Genomic DNA, 18,291 nt, shown 5'->3' on the forward strand with positions numbered 1-18,291 from the left:
CCAGTAGTGGAGGATATTGAACAGTTACCTGATCCTGAATATAGTCAACCAGTAGTGGAGGATATTGAACAGTTACCTGATCCTGAATATAGTCAACCAGTAGTGGGGGATATTGAACAGTTACCTGATCCTGAATATAGTCAACCAGTAGTTGAGGATATTGAACAGTTACCTGATCCTGAATATAGTCAACCAGTAGTGGAGGATATTGAACAGTTACCTGATCCTGAATATAGTCAACCAGTAGTGGGGGATATTGAACAGTTACCTGATCCTGAATATAGTCAACCAGTAGTTGAGGATATTGAACAGTTACCTGATCCTGAATATAGTCAACCAGTAGTGGAGGATATTGAACAGTTACCTGATCCTGAATATAGTCAACCAGGAGTGGGGGATATTGAACAGTTACCTGATCCTGAATATAGTCAACCAGTAGTTGAGGATATTGAACAGTTACCTGATCCTGAATATAGTCAACCAGTAGTTGAGGATATTGAACAGTTACCTGATCCTGAATATAGTCAACCAGTAGTGGAGGATATTGAACAGTTACCTGATCCTGAATATAGTCAACCAGTAGTGGAGGATATTGAACAGTTACCTGATCCTGAATATAGTCAACCAGGAGTGGGGGATATTGAACAGTTACCTGATCCTGAATATAGTCAACCAGTAGTGGAGGATATTGAACAGTTACCTGATCCTGAATATAGTCAACCAGTAGTTGAGGATATTGAACAGTTACCTGATCCTGAATATAGTCAACCAGTAGTGGGGGATATTGAACAGTTACCTGATCCTGAATATAGTCAACCAGTAGTGGAGGATATTGAACAGTTACCTGATCCTGAATATAGTCAACCAGTAGTGGAGGATATTGAACAGTTACCTGATCCTGAATATAGTCAACCAGTAGTGGGGGATATTGAACAGTTACCTGATCCTGAATATAGTCAACCAGTAGTTGAGGATATTGAACAGTTACCTGATCCTGAATATAGTCAACCAGTAGTGGAGGATATTGAACAGTTACCTGATCCTGAATATAGTCAACCAGTAGTGGAGGATATTGAACAGTTACCTGATCCTGAATATAGTCAACCAGGAGTGGGGGATATTGAACAGTTACCTGATCCTGAATATAGTCAACCAGTAGTGGAGGATATTGAACAGTTACCTGATCCTGAATATAGTCAACCAGTAGTGGGGGATATTGAACAGTTACCTGATCCTGAATATAGTCAACCAGTAGTGGGGGATATTGAACAGTTACCTGATCCTGAATATAGTCAACCAGTAGTGGAGGATATTGAACAGTTACCTGATCCTGAATATAGTCAACCAGTAGTGGGGGATATTGAACAGTTACCTGATCCTGAATATAGTCAACCAGTAGTGGAGGATATTGAACAGTTACCTGATCCTGAATATAGTCAACCAGGAGTGGGGGATATTGAACAGTTACCTGATCCTGAATATAGTCAACCAGTAGTGGAGGATATTGAACAGTTACCTGATCCTGAATATAGTCAGCCAGTAGTGGAGGATATTGAACAGTTACCTGATCCTGAATATAGTCAGCCAGTAGTGGAGGATATTGAACAGTTACCTGATCCTGAATATAGTCAACCAGTAGTGGGGGATATTGAACAGTTACCTGATCCTGAATATAGTCAACCAGTAGTGGGGGATATTGAACAGTTACCTGATCCTGAATATAGTCAGCCAGTAGTGGAGGATATTGAACAGTTACCTGATCCTGAATATAGTCAACCAGTAGTGGGGGATATTGAACAGTTACCTGATCCTGAATATAGTCAACCAGTAGTTGAGGATATTGAACAGTTACCTGATCCTGAATATAGTCAACCAGTAGTGGAGGATATTGAACAGTTACCTGATCCTGAATATAGTCAACCAGGAGTGGGGGATATTGAACAGTTACCTGATCCTGAATATAGTCAACCAGTAGTTGAGGATATTGAACAGTTACCTGATCCTGAATATAGTCAACCAGTAGTTGAGGATATTGAACAGTTACCTGATCCTGAATATAGTCAACCAGTAGTGGAGGATATTGAACAGTTACCTGATCCTGAATATAGTCAACCAGTAGTGGAGGATATTGAACAGTTACCTGATCCTGAATATAGTCAACCAGTAGTGGAGGATATTGAACAGTTACCTGATCCCTGAATATAGTCAACCAGTAGTTGAGGATATTGAACAGTTACCTGATCCTGAATATAGTCAACCAGTAGTGGGGGATATTGAACAGTTACCTGATCCTGAATATAGTCAACCAGTAGTGGAGGATATTGAACAGTTACCTGATCCTGAATATAGTCAACCAGTAGTGGGGGATATTGAACAGTTACCTGATCCTGAATATAGTCAACCAGTAGTGGAGGATATTGAACAGTTACCTGATCCTGAATATAGTCAACCAGGAGTGGGGGATATTGAACAGTTACCTGATCCTGAATATAGTCAACCAGTAGTGGAGGATATTGAACAGTTACCTGATCCTGAATATAGTCAGCCAGTAGTGGAGGATATTGAACAGTTACCTGATCCTGAATATAGTCAGCCAGTAGTGGAGGATATTGAACAGTTACCTGATCCTGAATATAGTCAACCAGTAGTGGGGGATATTGAACAGTTACCTGATCCTGAATATAGTCAACCAGTAGTGGGGGATATTGAACAGTTACCTGATCCTGAATATAGTCAGCCAGTAGTGGAGGATATTGAACAGTTACCTGATCCTGAATATAGTCAGCCAGTAGTGGAGGATATTGAACAGTTACCTGATCCTGAATATAGTCAACCAGTAGTGGAGGATATTGAACAGTTACCTGATCCTGAATATAGTCAACCAGTAGTGGAGGATATTGAACAGTTACCTGATCCTGAATATAGTCAGCCAGTAGTGGAGGATATTGAACAGTTACCTGATCCTGAATATAGTCAACCAGTAGTGGGGGATATTGAACAGTTACCTGATCCTGAATATAGTCAACCAGTAGTGGAGGATATTGAACAGTTACCTGATCCTGAATATAGTCAACCAGTAGTGGAGGATATTGAACAGTTACCTGATCCTGAATATAGTCAACCAGTAGTGGAGGATATTGAACAGTTACCTGATCCTGAATATAGTCAACCAGTAGTTGAGGATATTGAACAGTGCTCCTAGCAATCCACCTGTTTAGATGGACATATAGAAAGACATCAATCAACATATAACATGTACATTTTGGTCATTTAGCAGACACTCTTATCCATAGAGACTTAGGGCCAATCCCAAATGGACCCCTAAGCCCCATGCACTTGTGGAGATCTGAGAGGATTTGATTGGTAGAAGCAATATGGTTTAAACATTCACCTAGCCTATCAGAAGAGAAGATGGAGCTATTACCATATTACTTACACCGGTCAGATCCCCTCAGATCTCCACAAGTGCATAGGGTGTAGGGGTCCATTGGGGATTGGGCCTTACAGTGAAGTGCATTCAACTAAGGTAGTTATGACAACCACATGAGTAACTAAGGTAGCTATGAAAACCACATATACTGTATGAGTAACTATGGTAGCTATGACAACCACATATATGAGTAAGTAAGGTAGTTAAGACAACCACATATATGATTCAATACAACACCAGCCTCTGCCTTTTTCATGTCACTTGTGTGAAGGTAATTCTAAACCCTACCGTAGAGGAAGGACCAACCACAGGGCTATAAAACAACAGAAGCAGAGTAGAAGTGTATTCTTACCTATAGCCCCCATAACGATGAACAAGGGAATCTCATAGATGTTGTAGGCCACACTCTGTAGACAGAGAGATAACACAGGGCTTAGGACTAGACACACACTTAACACACTGACAGAGACACACACACACACAGGGCCTCACCTCACTGAGAGAGACAGACACACAGGGCCTCACCTCACTGACAGAGACAGACACACAGGGCCTCACCTCACTGACAGAGACAGACACACAGGGCCTCACCTCACTGCCAGAGACAGACACACAGGGCCTCACCTCACTGACAGAGACAGACACACAGGGCCTCACCTCACTGCCAGAGACAGACACACAGGGCCTCACCTCACTGCCAGAGACAGACACACAGGGCCTCACCTCACTGACAGAGACAGACACACAGGGCCTCACCTCACTGACAGAGACAGACACAGGGCCTCACCTCACTGACAGAGACAGACACAGGGCCTCACCTCACTGACAGAGACAGACACACAGGGCCTCACCTCACTGCCAGAGACAGACACACAGGGCCTCACCTCACTGCCAGAGACAGACACACAGGGCCTCACCTCACTGACAGAGACAGACACACAGGGCCTCACCTCACTGACAGAGACAGACACACAGGGCCTCACTGACAGAGACAGACACACAGGGCCTCACCTCACTGACAGAGACAGACACACAGGGCCTCACCTCACTGACAGAGACAGACACACAGGGCCTCACCTCACTGACAGAGACAGACACACAGGGCCTCACCTCACTGCCAGAGACAGACACACAGGGCCTCACCTCACTGCCAGAGACAGACACAGGGCCTCACCTCACTGCCAGAGACAGACACACAGGGCCTCACCTCACTGCCAGAGACAGACACACAGGGCCTCACCTCACTGACAGAGACAGACACACAGGGCCTCACCTCACTGACAGAGACAGACACACAGGGCCTCACCTCACTGACAGAGACAGACACACAGGGCCTCACCTCACTGACAGAGACAGACACACAGGGCCTCACCTCACTGCCAGAGACAGACACACAGGGCCTCACCTCACTGCCAGAGACAGACACACAGGGCCTCACCTCACTGACAGAGACAGACACAGGGCCTCACCTCACTGACAGAGACAGACACAGGGCCTCACCTCACTGACAGAGACAGACACACAGGGCCTCACCTCACTGCCAGAGACAGACACACAGGGCCTCACTGACAGAGACAGACACACAGGGCCTCACCTCACTGACAGAGACAGACACACAGGGCCTCACCTCACTGACAGAGACAGACACACAGGGCCTCACCTCACTGACAGAGACAGACACACAGGGCCTCACCTCACTGCCAGAGACAGACACACAGGGCCTCACCTCACTGCCAGAGACAGACACACAGGGCCTCACCTCACTGACAGAGACAGACACACAGGGCCTCACCTCACTGACAGAGACAGACACACAGGGCCTCACCTCACTGACAGAGACAGACACACAGGGCCTCACTGACAGAGACAGACACACAGGGCCTCACCTCACTGACAGAGACAGACACACAGGGCCTCACCTCACTGACAGAGACAGACACACAGGGCCTCACCTCACTGCCAGAGACAGACACACAGGGCCTCACCTCACTGCCAGAGACAGACACACAGGGCCTCACCTCACTGCCAGAGACAGACACACAGGGCCTCACCTCACTGACAGAGACAGACACACAGGGCCTCACCTCACTGCCAGAGACAGACACACAGGGCCTCACCTCACTGACAGAGACAGACACACAGGGCCTCACCTCACTGACAGAGACAGACACACAGGGCCTCACCTCACTGACAGAGACAGACACACAGGGCCTCACCTCACTGACAGAGACAGACACACAGGGCCTCACCTCACTGACACACACACAGGGCCTCACCTCACTCTCGAAGCGTCCGAAGTTAATAAGACCAGGGCTGGAGAGCTCTCCAGGTTTCTTATTGTAGATGGACAGGAAGAAATTCAGAGTGAACGTTGAGATCATGGACGCAAAGAACTGGAGGGGAAGGGGGAGAGAGAGAGAGACAGAGAGAAGGAACAGATAGAGGGCATTAAGCTTCACCTGATAAAGGAAAGAGAGAACCCAACATCTCTCTTCCTCTCCTCCAGACACCAGACTGAGCCTTCCACTCATCTCCCCTCCAGACACCAGACTGAGCCAAGCCTTCCTCTCATTTCTCCTCCTCTTCCTCCCCTCCAGACACCAGACTGAGCCAAGCATTCCTCTCATCTCTCCTCCAGACACCAGACTGAGCCAAGCATTCCTCTCATCTCTCCTCCAGACACCAGACTGAGCCAAGCATTCCTCTCCTCCTCCCCTCCAGACACCAGACTGAGCCAAGCATTCCTCTCATCTCTCCTCCAGACACCAGACTGAGCCTAGTCTTCCTCCTCTTCCTCTCCTCCAGACACCAGACTGAGCCAAGCATTCCTCTCATCTCCCCTCCTCTTCCTCTCCCGTCCTGTACTTACTATCCTCCATGTGAGCATCTGGTTCCAGAAAGAAGCCCCCTCCTCTAAACTGAACAACACACCACCTGGAAGGAAGTAAGGAAGGAAGGAAGGAAGGAAGGAAGGAAGGAAGGAAGGAAGGAAGGAAGGAAGGAAGGAAGGAAGGAAGGAAGGAAGGAAGGAAGGAAGGAAGGAAGGAAGGAAGGAAGGAAGGAAGGAAGGAAGGAAGGAAGGAAGGAAGGAAGGAAGGAAGGAAGGAAGGAAGGAAGGAAGGAAGGAAGGAAGGAAGGAGAGAGAGAGAGAAAGTAACAGGTGAAAACTTTATTGGGATGAACATTTAGAAACTCATTATAATAGTATGCTTAGCAGTTGGTGCTGAGTTGGAAGAGAGGTGTGTGTGTGTGTGTGTGTGTGTGTGTGTGTGTGTGTGTGTGTGTGTGTGTGTGTGTACCGACTGGTGCTCCAAAAGCAGCAGATACTCCTGCAGCCGCTCCAGCGGATACAAAGTCCCTCTTCTCTGTGTCTCTACGGAAATACTCAAAGATCTACACACACAGGGAGATAACATGTTAAGACACACACACAAACACACAGGGAGATAACATATTAAGACACACACACAAACACACAGGGAGATAACATGTTAAGACACACACACAAACACACAGGGAGATAACATGTTAAGACACACACACAAACACACAGGGAGATAACATATTAAGACACACACACAAACACACAGGGAGATAACATGTTAAGACACACACACAAACACACAGGGAGATAACATGTTAAGACACACACACAAACACACAGGGAGATAACATGTTAAGACACACACACAAACACACAGGGAGATAACATATTAAGACACACACACAAACACACAGGGAGATAACATGTTAAGACACACACACACACACACAACACAGGGAGAGAGCACATTAGACACTAGATAACAACAACACACATTACACAATATGTCCTACACATGTAAAGAGAATATGCTACAAACACACTGTACAACACACTCCTACCTTGAAGTCTTTCTTCAGGGAGGTACTGCGTCCCTGGGAGACTCCTGCTGCCACCACTGCACCAGAGTGGATCATGGGACCTTCCTACGGGATTATGGGTAGGGAGACAGAGGCCGTCAGATACACACCCACACAGGGCGTCAGATACACACACCCACACAGGGCGTCATATACACACACCCACACAGGGCGTCATATACACACACCCACACAGGGCGTCAGATACAGATACACAGGGCGTCATATACACACACCCACACAGGGCGTCATATACACACACCCACACAGGGCGTCATATACACACACCCACACAGGGCGTCATATACACACACCCACACAGGGCGTCAGATACACACACCCACACAGGGCGTCAGATACAGATACACAGGGCGTCAGATACACACCCACACAGGGCGTCAGATACAGATACACAGGGCGTCGGATACACACACCCACACAGGGCGTCAGATACACACACCCACACAGGGCGTCAGATACACACACCCACACAGGGCGTCGGATACACACACCCACACAGGGCGTCAGATACACACACCCACACAGGGCATCAGATACACACACCCACACAGGGCGTCAGATACACACACCCACACAGGGCGTCGGATACACACACCCACACAGGGCGTCAGATACACACACCCACACAGGGCGTCATATACACACCCACACAGGGCATCAGATACACACACCCACACAGGGCGTCAGATACACACCCACACAGGGCGTCAGATACACACCCACACAGGGCGTCAGATACACACCCACACAGGGCGTCATATACACACACCCACACAGGGCGTCAGATACACACCCACACAGGGCGTCATATACACACACCCACACAGGGCGTCATATACACACACCCACACAGGGCGTCATATACACACACCCACACAGGGCGTCATATACACACACCCACACAGGGCGTCATATACACACACCCACACAGGGCGTCATATACACACACCCACACAGGGCGTCAGATACACACCCACACAGGGCGTCAGATACACACCCACACAGGGCGTCAGATACACACCCACACAGGGCGTCAGATACACACACCCACACAGGGCATCAGATACACACACCCACACAGGGCGTCAGATACACACCCACACAGGGCGTCAGATACACACCCACACAGGGCGTCAGATACACACACCCACACAGGGCGTCATATACACACACCCACACAGGGCGTCAGATACACACCCACACAGGGCGTCATATACACACACCCACACAGGGCGTCGGATACACACACCCACACAGGGCGTCATATACACACACCCACACAGGGCGTCATATACACACCCACACAGGGCCTCAGATACACACACCCACACAGGGCGTCAGATACACACACCCACACAGGGCGTCAGATACACACCCACACAGGGCGTCAGATACACACACCCACACAGGGCGTCAGATACACACCCACACAGGGCGTCAGATACACACCCACACAGGGCGTCATATACACACACCCACACAGGGCGTCAGATACACACACCCACACAGGGCGTCATATACACACACCCACACAGGGCGTCATATACACACACCCACACAGGGCGTCATATACACACACCCACACAGGGCGTCATATACACACACCCACACAGGGCGTCATATACACACACCCACACAGGGCGTCAGATACACACCCACACAGGGCGTCAGATACACACACCCACACAGGGCGTCAGATACACACACCCACACAGGGCGTCAGATACACACACCCACACAGGGCGTCATATACACACACCCACACAGGGCGTCAGATACACACACCCACACAGGGCGTCAGATACACACACCCACACAGGGCGTCAGATACACACACCCACACAGGGCGTCATATACACACACCCACACAGGGCGTCAGATACACACACCCACACAGGGCGTCAGATACACACCCACACAGGGTTATGGATGAAGACCGTTATGTTATATAAAATAACTGTGGAACAAACAGCTGACTGGAGGTGGGACGGCAGGGAATTTGTGTGGTCGAGTCCGTTTCTACGGTAACATGGACTCTTAACAACATAATGAAACTTTGTTGCTCCTTGCTGCAACAAGAAAATAGCAAACGGGTCTTCGGTTGCCTAGGCAACACCCCCCACAATGCAGCAGCATACATAGAAATATAATGAAGAGAACAGGCTTGGAAGCTCTATCCCTGGCAATTTGACTGGTCAACTCATGGGTACACTCACAATGGCTGTCTGGTATTGTGATGCAATAATTTCCATGGTAATGTAGAATGTCCATTCAAATGATGTTAAGTGATGTGGCTCATGCAATGGAATGTATTTTTTGTAATATCAGTTGAATCAACAAATCACGCCACATATTTTACTTCCTGCTTTGCTCCCATGGGTACCCTCGCAATGGCCACCAGTCCATCCATTATACTATAAGTTAAAGGCTTTGGATTTTCCATTTATATTTTGAGGTTGGACATTAGCACGTGGGGCGCACCGATTGGTGTCACCTCGTTAGTCAGAATGTGTTACACCTGTGATGGTTGCCATCTCATTAGTGGGAAGGTGTTTCACCTGTGCTGGCCCAGGTGCTATTTTCATATTTAGTTGTCTCTCTCTCTACTTGAGAAACAACCTTTATCTGATCCTCCTGATTTCACTTTGCTCCAGCTTTTGGTTTGCTTCCTGTCTTTAAGTTTGGTCTGGCTTTTCATTTGGTTTGCCTGTTCCTGGCAAATGTAGTGGAATACAAAGTCCCTCTTCTCTGTGTCTACAGAAATACTAAAAGATCTACACACACAGGGAGAGAGAACACGTTACACACACACACACACACACACACACACACACACACACACACACACACACGCTCATGGTGGGTGTCTTTTAGGTCCCAGTTGTTGTTGCTAGCAAACATTCTTTGGACACCCCCATGGGTGTCTTTCAGAACCCCTCCTAAAACCCCACCTGTTTAGTTTTTGGTTGTTGTCAGTGACTCTTTGTTAGTTTCCCCTTCTGTTTGAGCGACATTTTTTTTTTTTTAGCCGGGGAACGTAACAATTCATTGACTTGAATGAGGACCCGTTCTATTCATTCTGTTTCTATGGCAACACATGCAGTCAGGAGCGGAGGACAGGAGAACATGAGTTTTTTTGTTGTTGTTGCTATTTGAACGGTTTTACGGTGACCACGGTCCAATTACCATCATCCAAAATTCCATGACGGTCACAGCCCTAATCTCCACAAGACAATGAACACTCACACACACACACACACACACTCACACACACACACACACACTCATACACACATGCACACACATCCCTAGCGTTTACCTTTCCGACAGCGAGTCCTCCGGCGACAGAGCAGATCACACCAAACACCTTCACCACTAGGGTCTGCAGGACACACACGAGATCAACAGAAAAATCAAATCAACACACTGTGACCCCTGACCTATATATAATATTTTGTCTCCAAGCACCCAGTGATCAGTTTGACTGTGTGTACCTTGAGTCGTACCACGCGAGGTATCTTCACCCCGTTCAGGTAACACTTTATCTGAGGTATACCACTTCCTGCTGCTCCTGGCTGAGGGAAGGGAGGAGGCGGAGAGATAAAGGAGAGATGGGGAAGGGAGGAGAGAGATGTTAGTTCCAGTCAGATAACTATGAGACTGTAGAGTAACATGGTGGTTTACATTTTAGTCATTTAGCAGACGCTCTTATCCAGAGCGACTTACAGTTAGTGAGCGCATTCATTTTTTCATACTGGCCCCCCGTGGGAAACGAACCCACAACCCTGGCGTTGCAAGCGCCATGCTCTACCAACTGAGCTACACGGGGTTCACCCACCCTAGTGCCAACAGAGGAAGGCAAGGGTTTGATTAGATGTTCAGCAGTCTTAAGGCTTGGGGGTAGAAGCTGTTTAGAAGCCTCTTGGACCTAGACTTGGCGATCCGGTACCGCTTGCCGTGCGGTAGCAGAGAGAACAGTCTATGACTAGGGTGGCTGGTCCCTTCCTCTGACACTGCCTGGTATAGAGGTCCTGGACGGCAGGAAGCTTGGCCCCAGTGATGTACTGGGCCTTACGCACTACCCTCTGTAGCGCCTTGCGGTCGGAGGCCGAGCAGTTGCCATACCAGGCGGTGATGCAGCTAGTCAGGATGCTCTCGATGATGCAGCTGTAGAACTTTTTGAGGATCTGAGGACCCATGCCAAATCTTTTCAGTCTCCTTAGGGGGAATAGGTTTTGTCGTGCCCTCTTCACGACTGTCTTGGTGTGCTTGGACCATGTTAGTGATGTGGACACCAAGGAACTTGAAGCTCTCAACCTGTTCCACTACAGCCCCGTCGATGAGAATGGGGGCATGCTCAGTCCTCTTCTTTTTCCTGTAGTCCACAATAATCTCCTTTGTCTTGGTCACGTTGAGGGAGAGGTTGTTATCCTGGCACCACACGGCCAGGTCTCCGACCTCCTCCCTATAGGCTGTCTCGTCGTAGTCGGTGATCAGGCCTACCACTGTTGTGTCATCGGCAAACTTAATGATGGTGTTTGAGTCGTGCCTGGCCATGCAGTCATGAGTAAACAGGGAGTACAGGAGGGGACTGAGCACGCACCCCTGAGGGGCCCACGTGTTGAGAATCAGCGTGGCGGATGTGTTGTTACCTACCCTTACCACCTGGGGGCAGCGGGACAGGAAGTCCAGGATTCAGTTGCAGAGGGAGGTGTTTAGTCCCAGGGTCCTTAGCTTAGTGATGAGCTTTGTGGGCACTATGGTGTTGAACGCTGAGCTGTAGTCAATGAACAGCATTCTCACGTAGGTGTTCCTTCTAACCCCCCCCCTTACCCCACCAAAAAATAAATTAAAAAAAATTGTAAAGTGGTTATCCCACTGGCTATAAGGTGAATGCACCAATTTGTAAGTCGCTCTGGATAAGAGCGTCTGCTAAATGACGTAAATGTAAAAAATGTAAAATGTCCAGGTGTGAAAGGGCAGTGTGGAGCGCAATAGAGATTGCATCATCTGTGATTTCGTTGGGGCGGTATGCAAATTCGAGTGGGTCTAGGGTTTCTGGGATAATGGTGTTGATGTGAGCCATAACCAGCCTTTCAAAGCACTTCATGGCTACAGACGTGAGTGCTACGGGTCGGTAGTCATTTAGGCAGGTTACCTTAGTGTTCTTGGGTACAGGGGCTATGGTGGTCTGCTTGAAACATGTTGGTATTACAGACTCAGACAGGGAGAGGTTGAAAATGTCAGTGAAGACACTTGCCAGTTGGTTAGTGCATGCTGGGAGTACACGTCCTGGTAATCCGTCTGGGCCTGCGGACTTGTGAATGTTGACCTTGTTAAAGGTCTTACTCACATCGGCTACGGAGAGCGTGATCACACAGTAACATGGTGGTTCACCACCCCAGTGCCAACAGAGGAAGTGGCGTAACCACCATAACGATGTATGCACACATGACTGTAAGTGGCTTGGATAAATGTGTCTGCTAAATTATATACGTTATGTATTATATATTAATACATGCTAAAAAAAGTGTCCACCTGGTCTGTTAATTTCAACTAATACAGTTACTATAGCTGTTTACTTCCCTGGTCTGTTTACTACAGCTGTTTACGTCCCTGGTCTGTTTACTACAGCTGTTTACGTCCCTGGTCTGTTTACTACAGCTGTTTACTTCCCTGGTCTGTTTACTACAGCTGTTTACTTCCCTGGTCTGTTTACTACAGCTGTTTACTTCCCTGGTCTGTTTACTACAGCTGTTTACTTCCCTGGTCTGTTTACTACAGCTGTTTACTTCCCTGGTCTGTTTACTACAGCTGTTTACGTCCCTGGTCTGTTAGTTTCAGATCTCCTGGCTAGACAGGACAGTTTGACTGGTTATATCTCACACCTTGAGCACTTACCTCAAAACAAGGCCACAAACACACGTCTCCCTCTTACCTCGAAAAACGCCACTATAACAGCCCCCACCATGACGAAGGCAGAGTTAAGTACAGCCCAGAGGATGAGCGAGATGGAGAGACCGCCCACCTCCGTAAACTTCTCGATGTCTGGGAGGGGGGCAGAGGTCAAGGACCGGTAACAACCAATCACACACCACCACGCTGCAAGGTCCAGTCCTCTCCGACCAACCACCTCTATGGCTTCATGACCTTCTGTCTGAAGGGCTAAATATCTAAATTAGGTGGGGATGATTGGCAGCATCCAGATCAATGAGGTATTGATTAGATATTTATTAGGATCCCATTAGCCGACGCCAATGGCGACAACTAGGATTACTGAGGTCCAGCATAATGATAAATACTTTACAATTTCCATCCATTTAAAAACATTAACATGTAGTGTGTGTGCAGCTATCAGTTACATATACAGTGCATTTGGAAAGTATTCAGACCCTTTGACTTTTTTTCTACATTTTGTTACGATATAGCCTTCTTCTAAAATGGATAAAATTGTTTTTTTTCCCCCTCATCAATCTACACACAATACCCCATAATGACAAATCAAAAACAGAAATTTTTGCAAATGTATGAAAAAATTAAACTGACCTTATTTACATAAGTATTCAGACCCTTTGGCAGCAATTACAGCCTTGAGTCTTCTTGGGTATGACGCTACAAGCTTGGCACACCTGTATTTGGGGAGTTTCTCCCATTCTTCTCTGCAGATCCTCTCAAGCGCTGTCAGGTTGGATGGGGAGCGTCGCTGCACAGCTACTTTCAGGTCTCTCCAGAGATGTTCGATCGGGTTCAAGACAAGGCTCTGGGCCACTCAAGGACATTCAGAGACTTTTCCCGAAGCCACTCCTGCAAGGTCTTGGAAGGTGAACCTTCGCCCCAGTCTGAGGTCCTGAGAGCTCTGGAGCAGATTTTCATCAAGGATCTCTCTGTACTTTGCTCTGTTCATCTTTCCCTCGATCCTGACTAGTCTCCCAGTCCCTGCCGCTGAAAAACATCCCCACAGCATGATGCTGCCACCACCATGCTTCACCGTAGGGATGGTGCCAGGTTTCCTCCAGACGTGACACTTGGCATTCAGGCCAAAGAGTTCAATATTGGTTTCATCGGACCAGAGAATCTGGTTTCTAATGGTCAGAGTCCTTTAGGTGCCTTTGTCACCTCCCTGACCAAGACCCTTCTCCCCCGATTGCTCAGTTTGGCCGGGCGGCCAGCTCTAGGAAGAGTCTTGGTGGTTCCAAACTTCTTCCATTTAAGAATGATGAAGGCCACTGTGTTCTTGGGGACCTTCAATGCTGCAGAAATGTTTTGGTACCCTTCCCCAGATCTGTGCCTCGACACAATCTTGTCTCGAAGCTCTACGGACAATTCCTTCGACCTTCATGGCTTGGTTTTTGCTCTGACATGCACTGTCAACTGTGAGACCTTATATAGACAGATGTGTGCCTTTCCAAATCATGTCCAATCAATTGAATTTACCACAGGTGGACTCCAATCAAGTTGTAGAAACATCTCAAGGATGATCAATGGAAACAGGATGCACATGAGCTCAATTTCGAGTCTCATATCAAAGGGTCTGAATACTTATGTAAATAAGGTATACTTTTTTTTATTTGTAATACATTTGCAAACCTGTTATCGCTTTGTCATTATGGGGTATTGTGTGTAGATTGTTTTTAATTTAATCAATTTTAGAATAAGGCTGTAACGTAACAAAATGTGGAAAAAGTCAAGGGGTCTGAATACTTTCCGAATGCACTGTACATGTCAGTACATACACACAAGTAGGTCACATGGGGGAGAGGCATTGTGCCATGAGGTATTGATTTATTTGTTTTTTTTTAAACCAGGTTTGCTGTTCATTTGCTCTATATAAGGTGGAAGGGAGTTCCATGCACTCATGGCTCTGTATAATACTGTACGTTTCCTTGAATTTGTTCTGGACCTGGGTACTGGGAAATTACCCCTTGTGGCATGTCTGGTTGGGTAAGTGTGTGTGTGTCAGTGCTGTGTGTAAGTTGACTATGCAAACAATTTGGAATTTCCAACACAATGTTTCTTATAAAAAGAAGAAGTGATGCAGTCAGTCTCTCCTCAACTATTAGCCAAGAGAGACTGGCATGCATAGTATTAATATCAGCCCTCTGATTACAATGAAGAGCAAGACGTGCCGCTCTGTTCTGGGCCAGCTGCAGCTTAACTAGGTCCTGCTCTGTTCTGGGCCAGCTGCAGCTTAACTAGGTCCTGCTCTGTTCTGGGCCAGCTGCAGCTTAACTAGGTCCTGCTCTGTTCTGGGCCAGCTGCAGCTTATCTAGGTCCTGCTCTGTTCTGGGCCAGCTGCAGCTTAACTAGGTCCTGCTCTGTTCTGGGCCAGCTGCAGCTTAACTAGGTCCTGCTCTGTTCTGGGCCAGCTGCAGCTTAACTAGGTCCTGCTCTGTTCTGGGCCAGCTGCAGCTTAACTAGGTCCTGCTCTGTTCTGGGCCAGCTGCAGCTTAACTAGGTCCTGCTCTGTTCTGGGCCAGCTGCAGCTTAACTAGGTCCTGCTCTGTTCTGGGCCAGCTGCAGCTTAACTAGGTCTTTCTTCGCAGCACTTGACCATATCACTGGACAATAATCAAGACAAAACTAGAGCCTGCAGGACTTGCTTTGTGGAGTGTGGAGTCAAAAAAGCAGAGCATCTCTTTATTACAGACATACCTCTCCCCATCTTTACAACCACTGAATCGATATGTTTTGACCATGACAGTTTACAATCTAAGGTAACGCCAAGTAATTTAGTCTCCTCAACTTGTTCAACAGCCACACCATTCGTTACCAGATTCAGCTGAGGTCTTAGAACATAGGGAATGATTTGTACCAAATACAATGCTCTTAGTTTTAGAGATGTTCAGGACCAGTTTATTACTGGCCACCCATTCCAAAACAGACTAACTCTTTGTTAAGGGTTTCAGTGACTTCATTAGCTGTGGTTTCTGATGCTGATCATCAGCATACATGGACACACATGCTTTGTTTAATGCCAGGTCATTGGTAAAAATAGAAAAGAGTACAGGGCCTAGAGAGCTGCCCTGCGGTACACCACACCCTACATGTTTGACATTAGAGAAGCTTCCATTAAAGAAAACCCTCCGAGTTCCATTAGATTGATAGCTCTGAATCCACAATATTCCTAAACTCATTTTGAGACAAAATGTCAATGGCTGAACAAAGACAACACTGAACTGGACCTGGTCTCTCTAGGGATTGACTCCCACAATGCACCAATGTTCCAGCATTACAAGCCTGTACTTAGACCAATGCCAGTTTGGCAGAGAGAAAAGGGCGGAGTTGGGCGCCTGGAAATCCATCCAGAGACCCGCCGTAAACAAACCTGTAAGCTAGCTAGATGGAGCACACTGAGAATATTTTCAAATGAGTGTATTTTGCGGTGAGTAGTTTACATGCACTATGAAGTTAGCGTTACAAGCTAACAACCACTGGCTGGCTGTGGCTAAAATTAGCCTAGCTATCTGCCTTGACATTGTGTGTCCACCTCTGTCATGTTTTCGAGGGGATTATTTTTAAACTCTGCCTACCCAAACTCTTGATTTGTTGGGAGAGTGGTCTGTCTGAAGAGTGCCCTCCCGGAATTGGCCAAGAAAATCCAACATGATCTGGGATTTCAGAAACTAAACTGGACATGACTGACCTGTTGGTGAGTGAGAGGAAGGCTAGTCTCTCGTGGAACACAGACCACCGCTGTAGGATGGGACCAAAGTGGTACACAGACCACCGCTGTAGGATGGGACCACAGTCGAACACAGACCACCGCTGTAGGATGGGACCACAGTGGAACACAGACCACCGCTGTAGGATGGGACCACAGTGGAACACAGACCACCGCTGTAGCATGGGACCACAGTGGAACACAGACCACCGCTGTAGCATGGGACCACAGTGGAACACAGACCACCGCTGTAGGATGGGACCACAGTGGAACACAGACCACCGCTGTAGGATGGGACAACAGTGGAACACAGACCACCGCTGTAGGATGGGACAACAGTGGAACACAGACCACCGCTGTAGGATGGGACAACAGTGGAACACAGACCACCGCTGTAGGATGGGACAACAGTGGAACACAGACCACCGCTGTAGGATGGGACCACAGTGGAACACAGACCACCGCTGTAGAATGGGACAACAGTGGAACACAGACCACCGCTGTAGGATGGGACAACAGTGGAACACAGACCACCGCTGTAGGATGGGACAACAGTGGAACACAGACCACCGCTGTAGGATGGGACCACAGTGGAACACAAACCACCGCTGTAGGATGGGACCACAGTGGAACACAGACCACCGCTGTAGGATGGGACCACAGTGGAACACAGACCACCGCTGTAGGATGGGACCACAGTGGAACACAGACCACCGCTGTAGGATGGGACCACAGTGGAACACAGACCACCGCTGTAGGATGGGACCACAGTGGAACACAGACCACCGCTGTAGGATGGGACCACAGTGGAACACAGACCACCGCTGTAGGATGGGACCACAGTGGAACACAGACCACCGCTGCAGGATGGGACCACAGTGGAACACAGACCACCGCTGCAGGATGGGACAACAGTGGAACACAGACCACCGCTGTAGGATGGGACCACAGTGGAACACAGACCACCGCTGTAGGATGGGACCACAGTGGAACACAGACCACCGCTGTAGGATGGGACCACAGTGGAACACAGACCACCGCTGTAGGATGGGACAACAGTGGAACACAGACCACCGCTGTAGGATGGGACAACAGTGGAACACAGACCACCGCTGTAGGATGGGACAACAGTGGAACACAGACCACCGCTGTAGGATGGGACAACAGTGGAACACAGACCACCGCTGTAGGATGGGACAACAGTGGAACACAGACCACCGCTGTAGGATGGGACCACAGTGGAACACAGACCACCGCTGTAGGATGGGACAACAGT

The 18,291-nt window shown here is 48.1% G+C and overlaps 1 protein-coding gene across 2 annotated transcripts in view; it reads right to left on the minus strand.

Annotated features, from left to right (window-relative positions):
- LOC121551624 (H(+)/Cl(-) exchange transporter 7-like) overlaps positions 1 to 18,291 on the minus strand; it is a 46,654-nt gene that overhangs the window by 15,978 nt on the left and 12,385 nt on the right. For both annotated transcript variants that reach the window (XM_045219980.1, XM_041864329.2), the window contains 9 exons: positions 13,293 to 13,402; positions 10,849 to 10,929; positions 10,674 to 10,736; positions 7,316 to 7,399; positions 6,730 to 6,823; positions 6,300 to 6,364; positions 5,707 to 5,823; positions 3,783 to 3,837; positions 3,150 to 3,210 (listed from right to left, as the gene is read on the minus strand). In XM_045219980.1, the coding sequence (XP_045075915.1) occupies positions 3,150 to 3,210; positions 3,783 to 3,837; positions 5,707 to 5,823; positions 6,300 to 6,364; positions 6,730 to 6,823; positions 7,316 to 7,399; positions 10,674 to 10,736; positions 10,849 to 10,929; positions 13,293 to 13,402 (730 nt within the window). The remainder of the gene's footprint in view (positions 1 to 3,149; positions 3,211 to 3,782; positions 3,838 to 5,706; positions 5,824 to 6,299; positions 6,365 to 6,729; positions 6,824 to 7,315; positions 7,400 to 10,673; positions 10,737 to 10,848; positions 10,930 to 13,292; positions 13,403 to 18,291) is intronic.

This window comes from Coregonus clupeaformis, unplaced genomic scaffold, assembly GCF_020615455.1.
Source record: "Coregonus clupeaformis isolate EN_2021a unplaced genomic scaffold, ASM2061545v1 scaf2954, whole genome shotgun sequence".
NCBI classification, from domain to species: domain Eukaryota; kingdom Metazoa; phylum Chordata; class Actinopteri; order Salmoniformes; family Salmonidae; genus Coregonus; species Coregonus clupeaformis.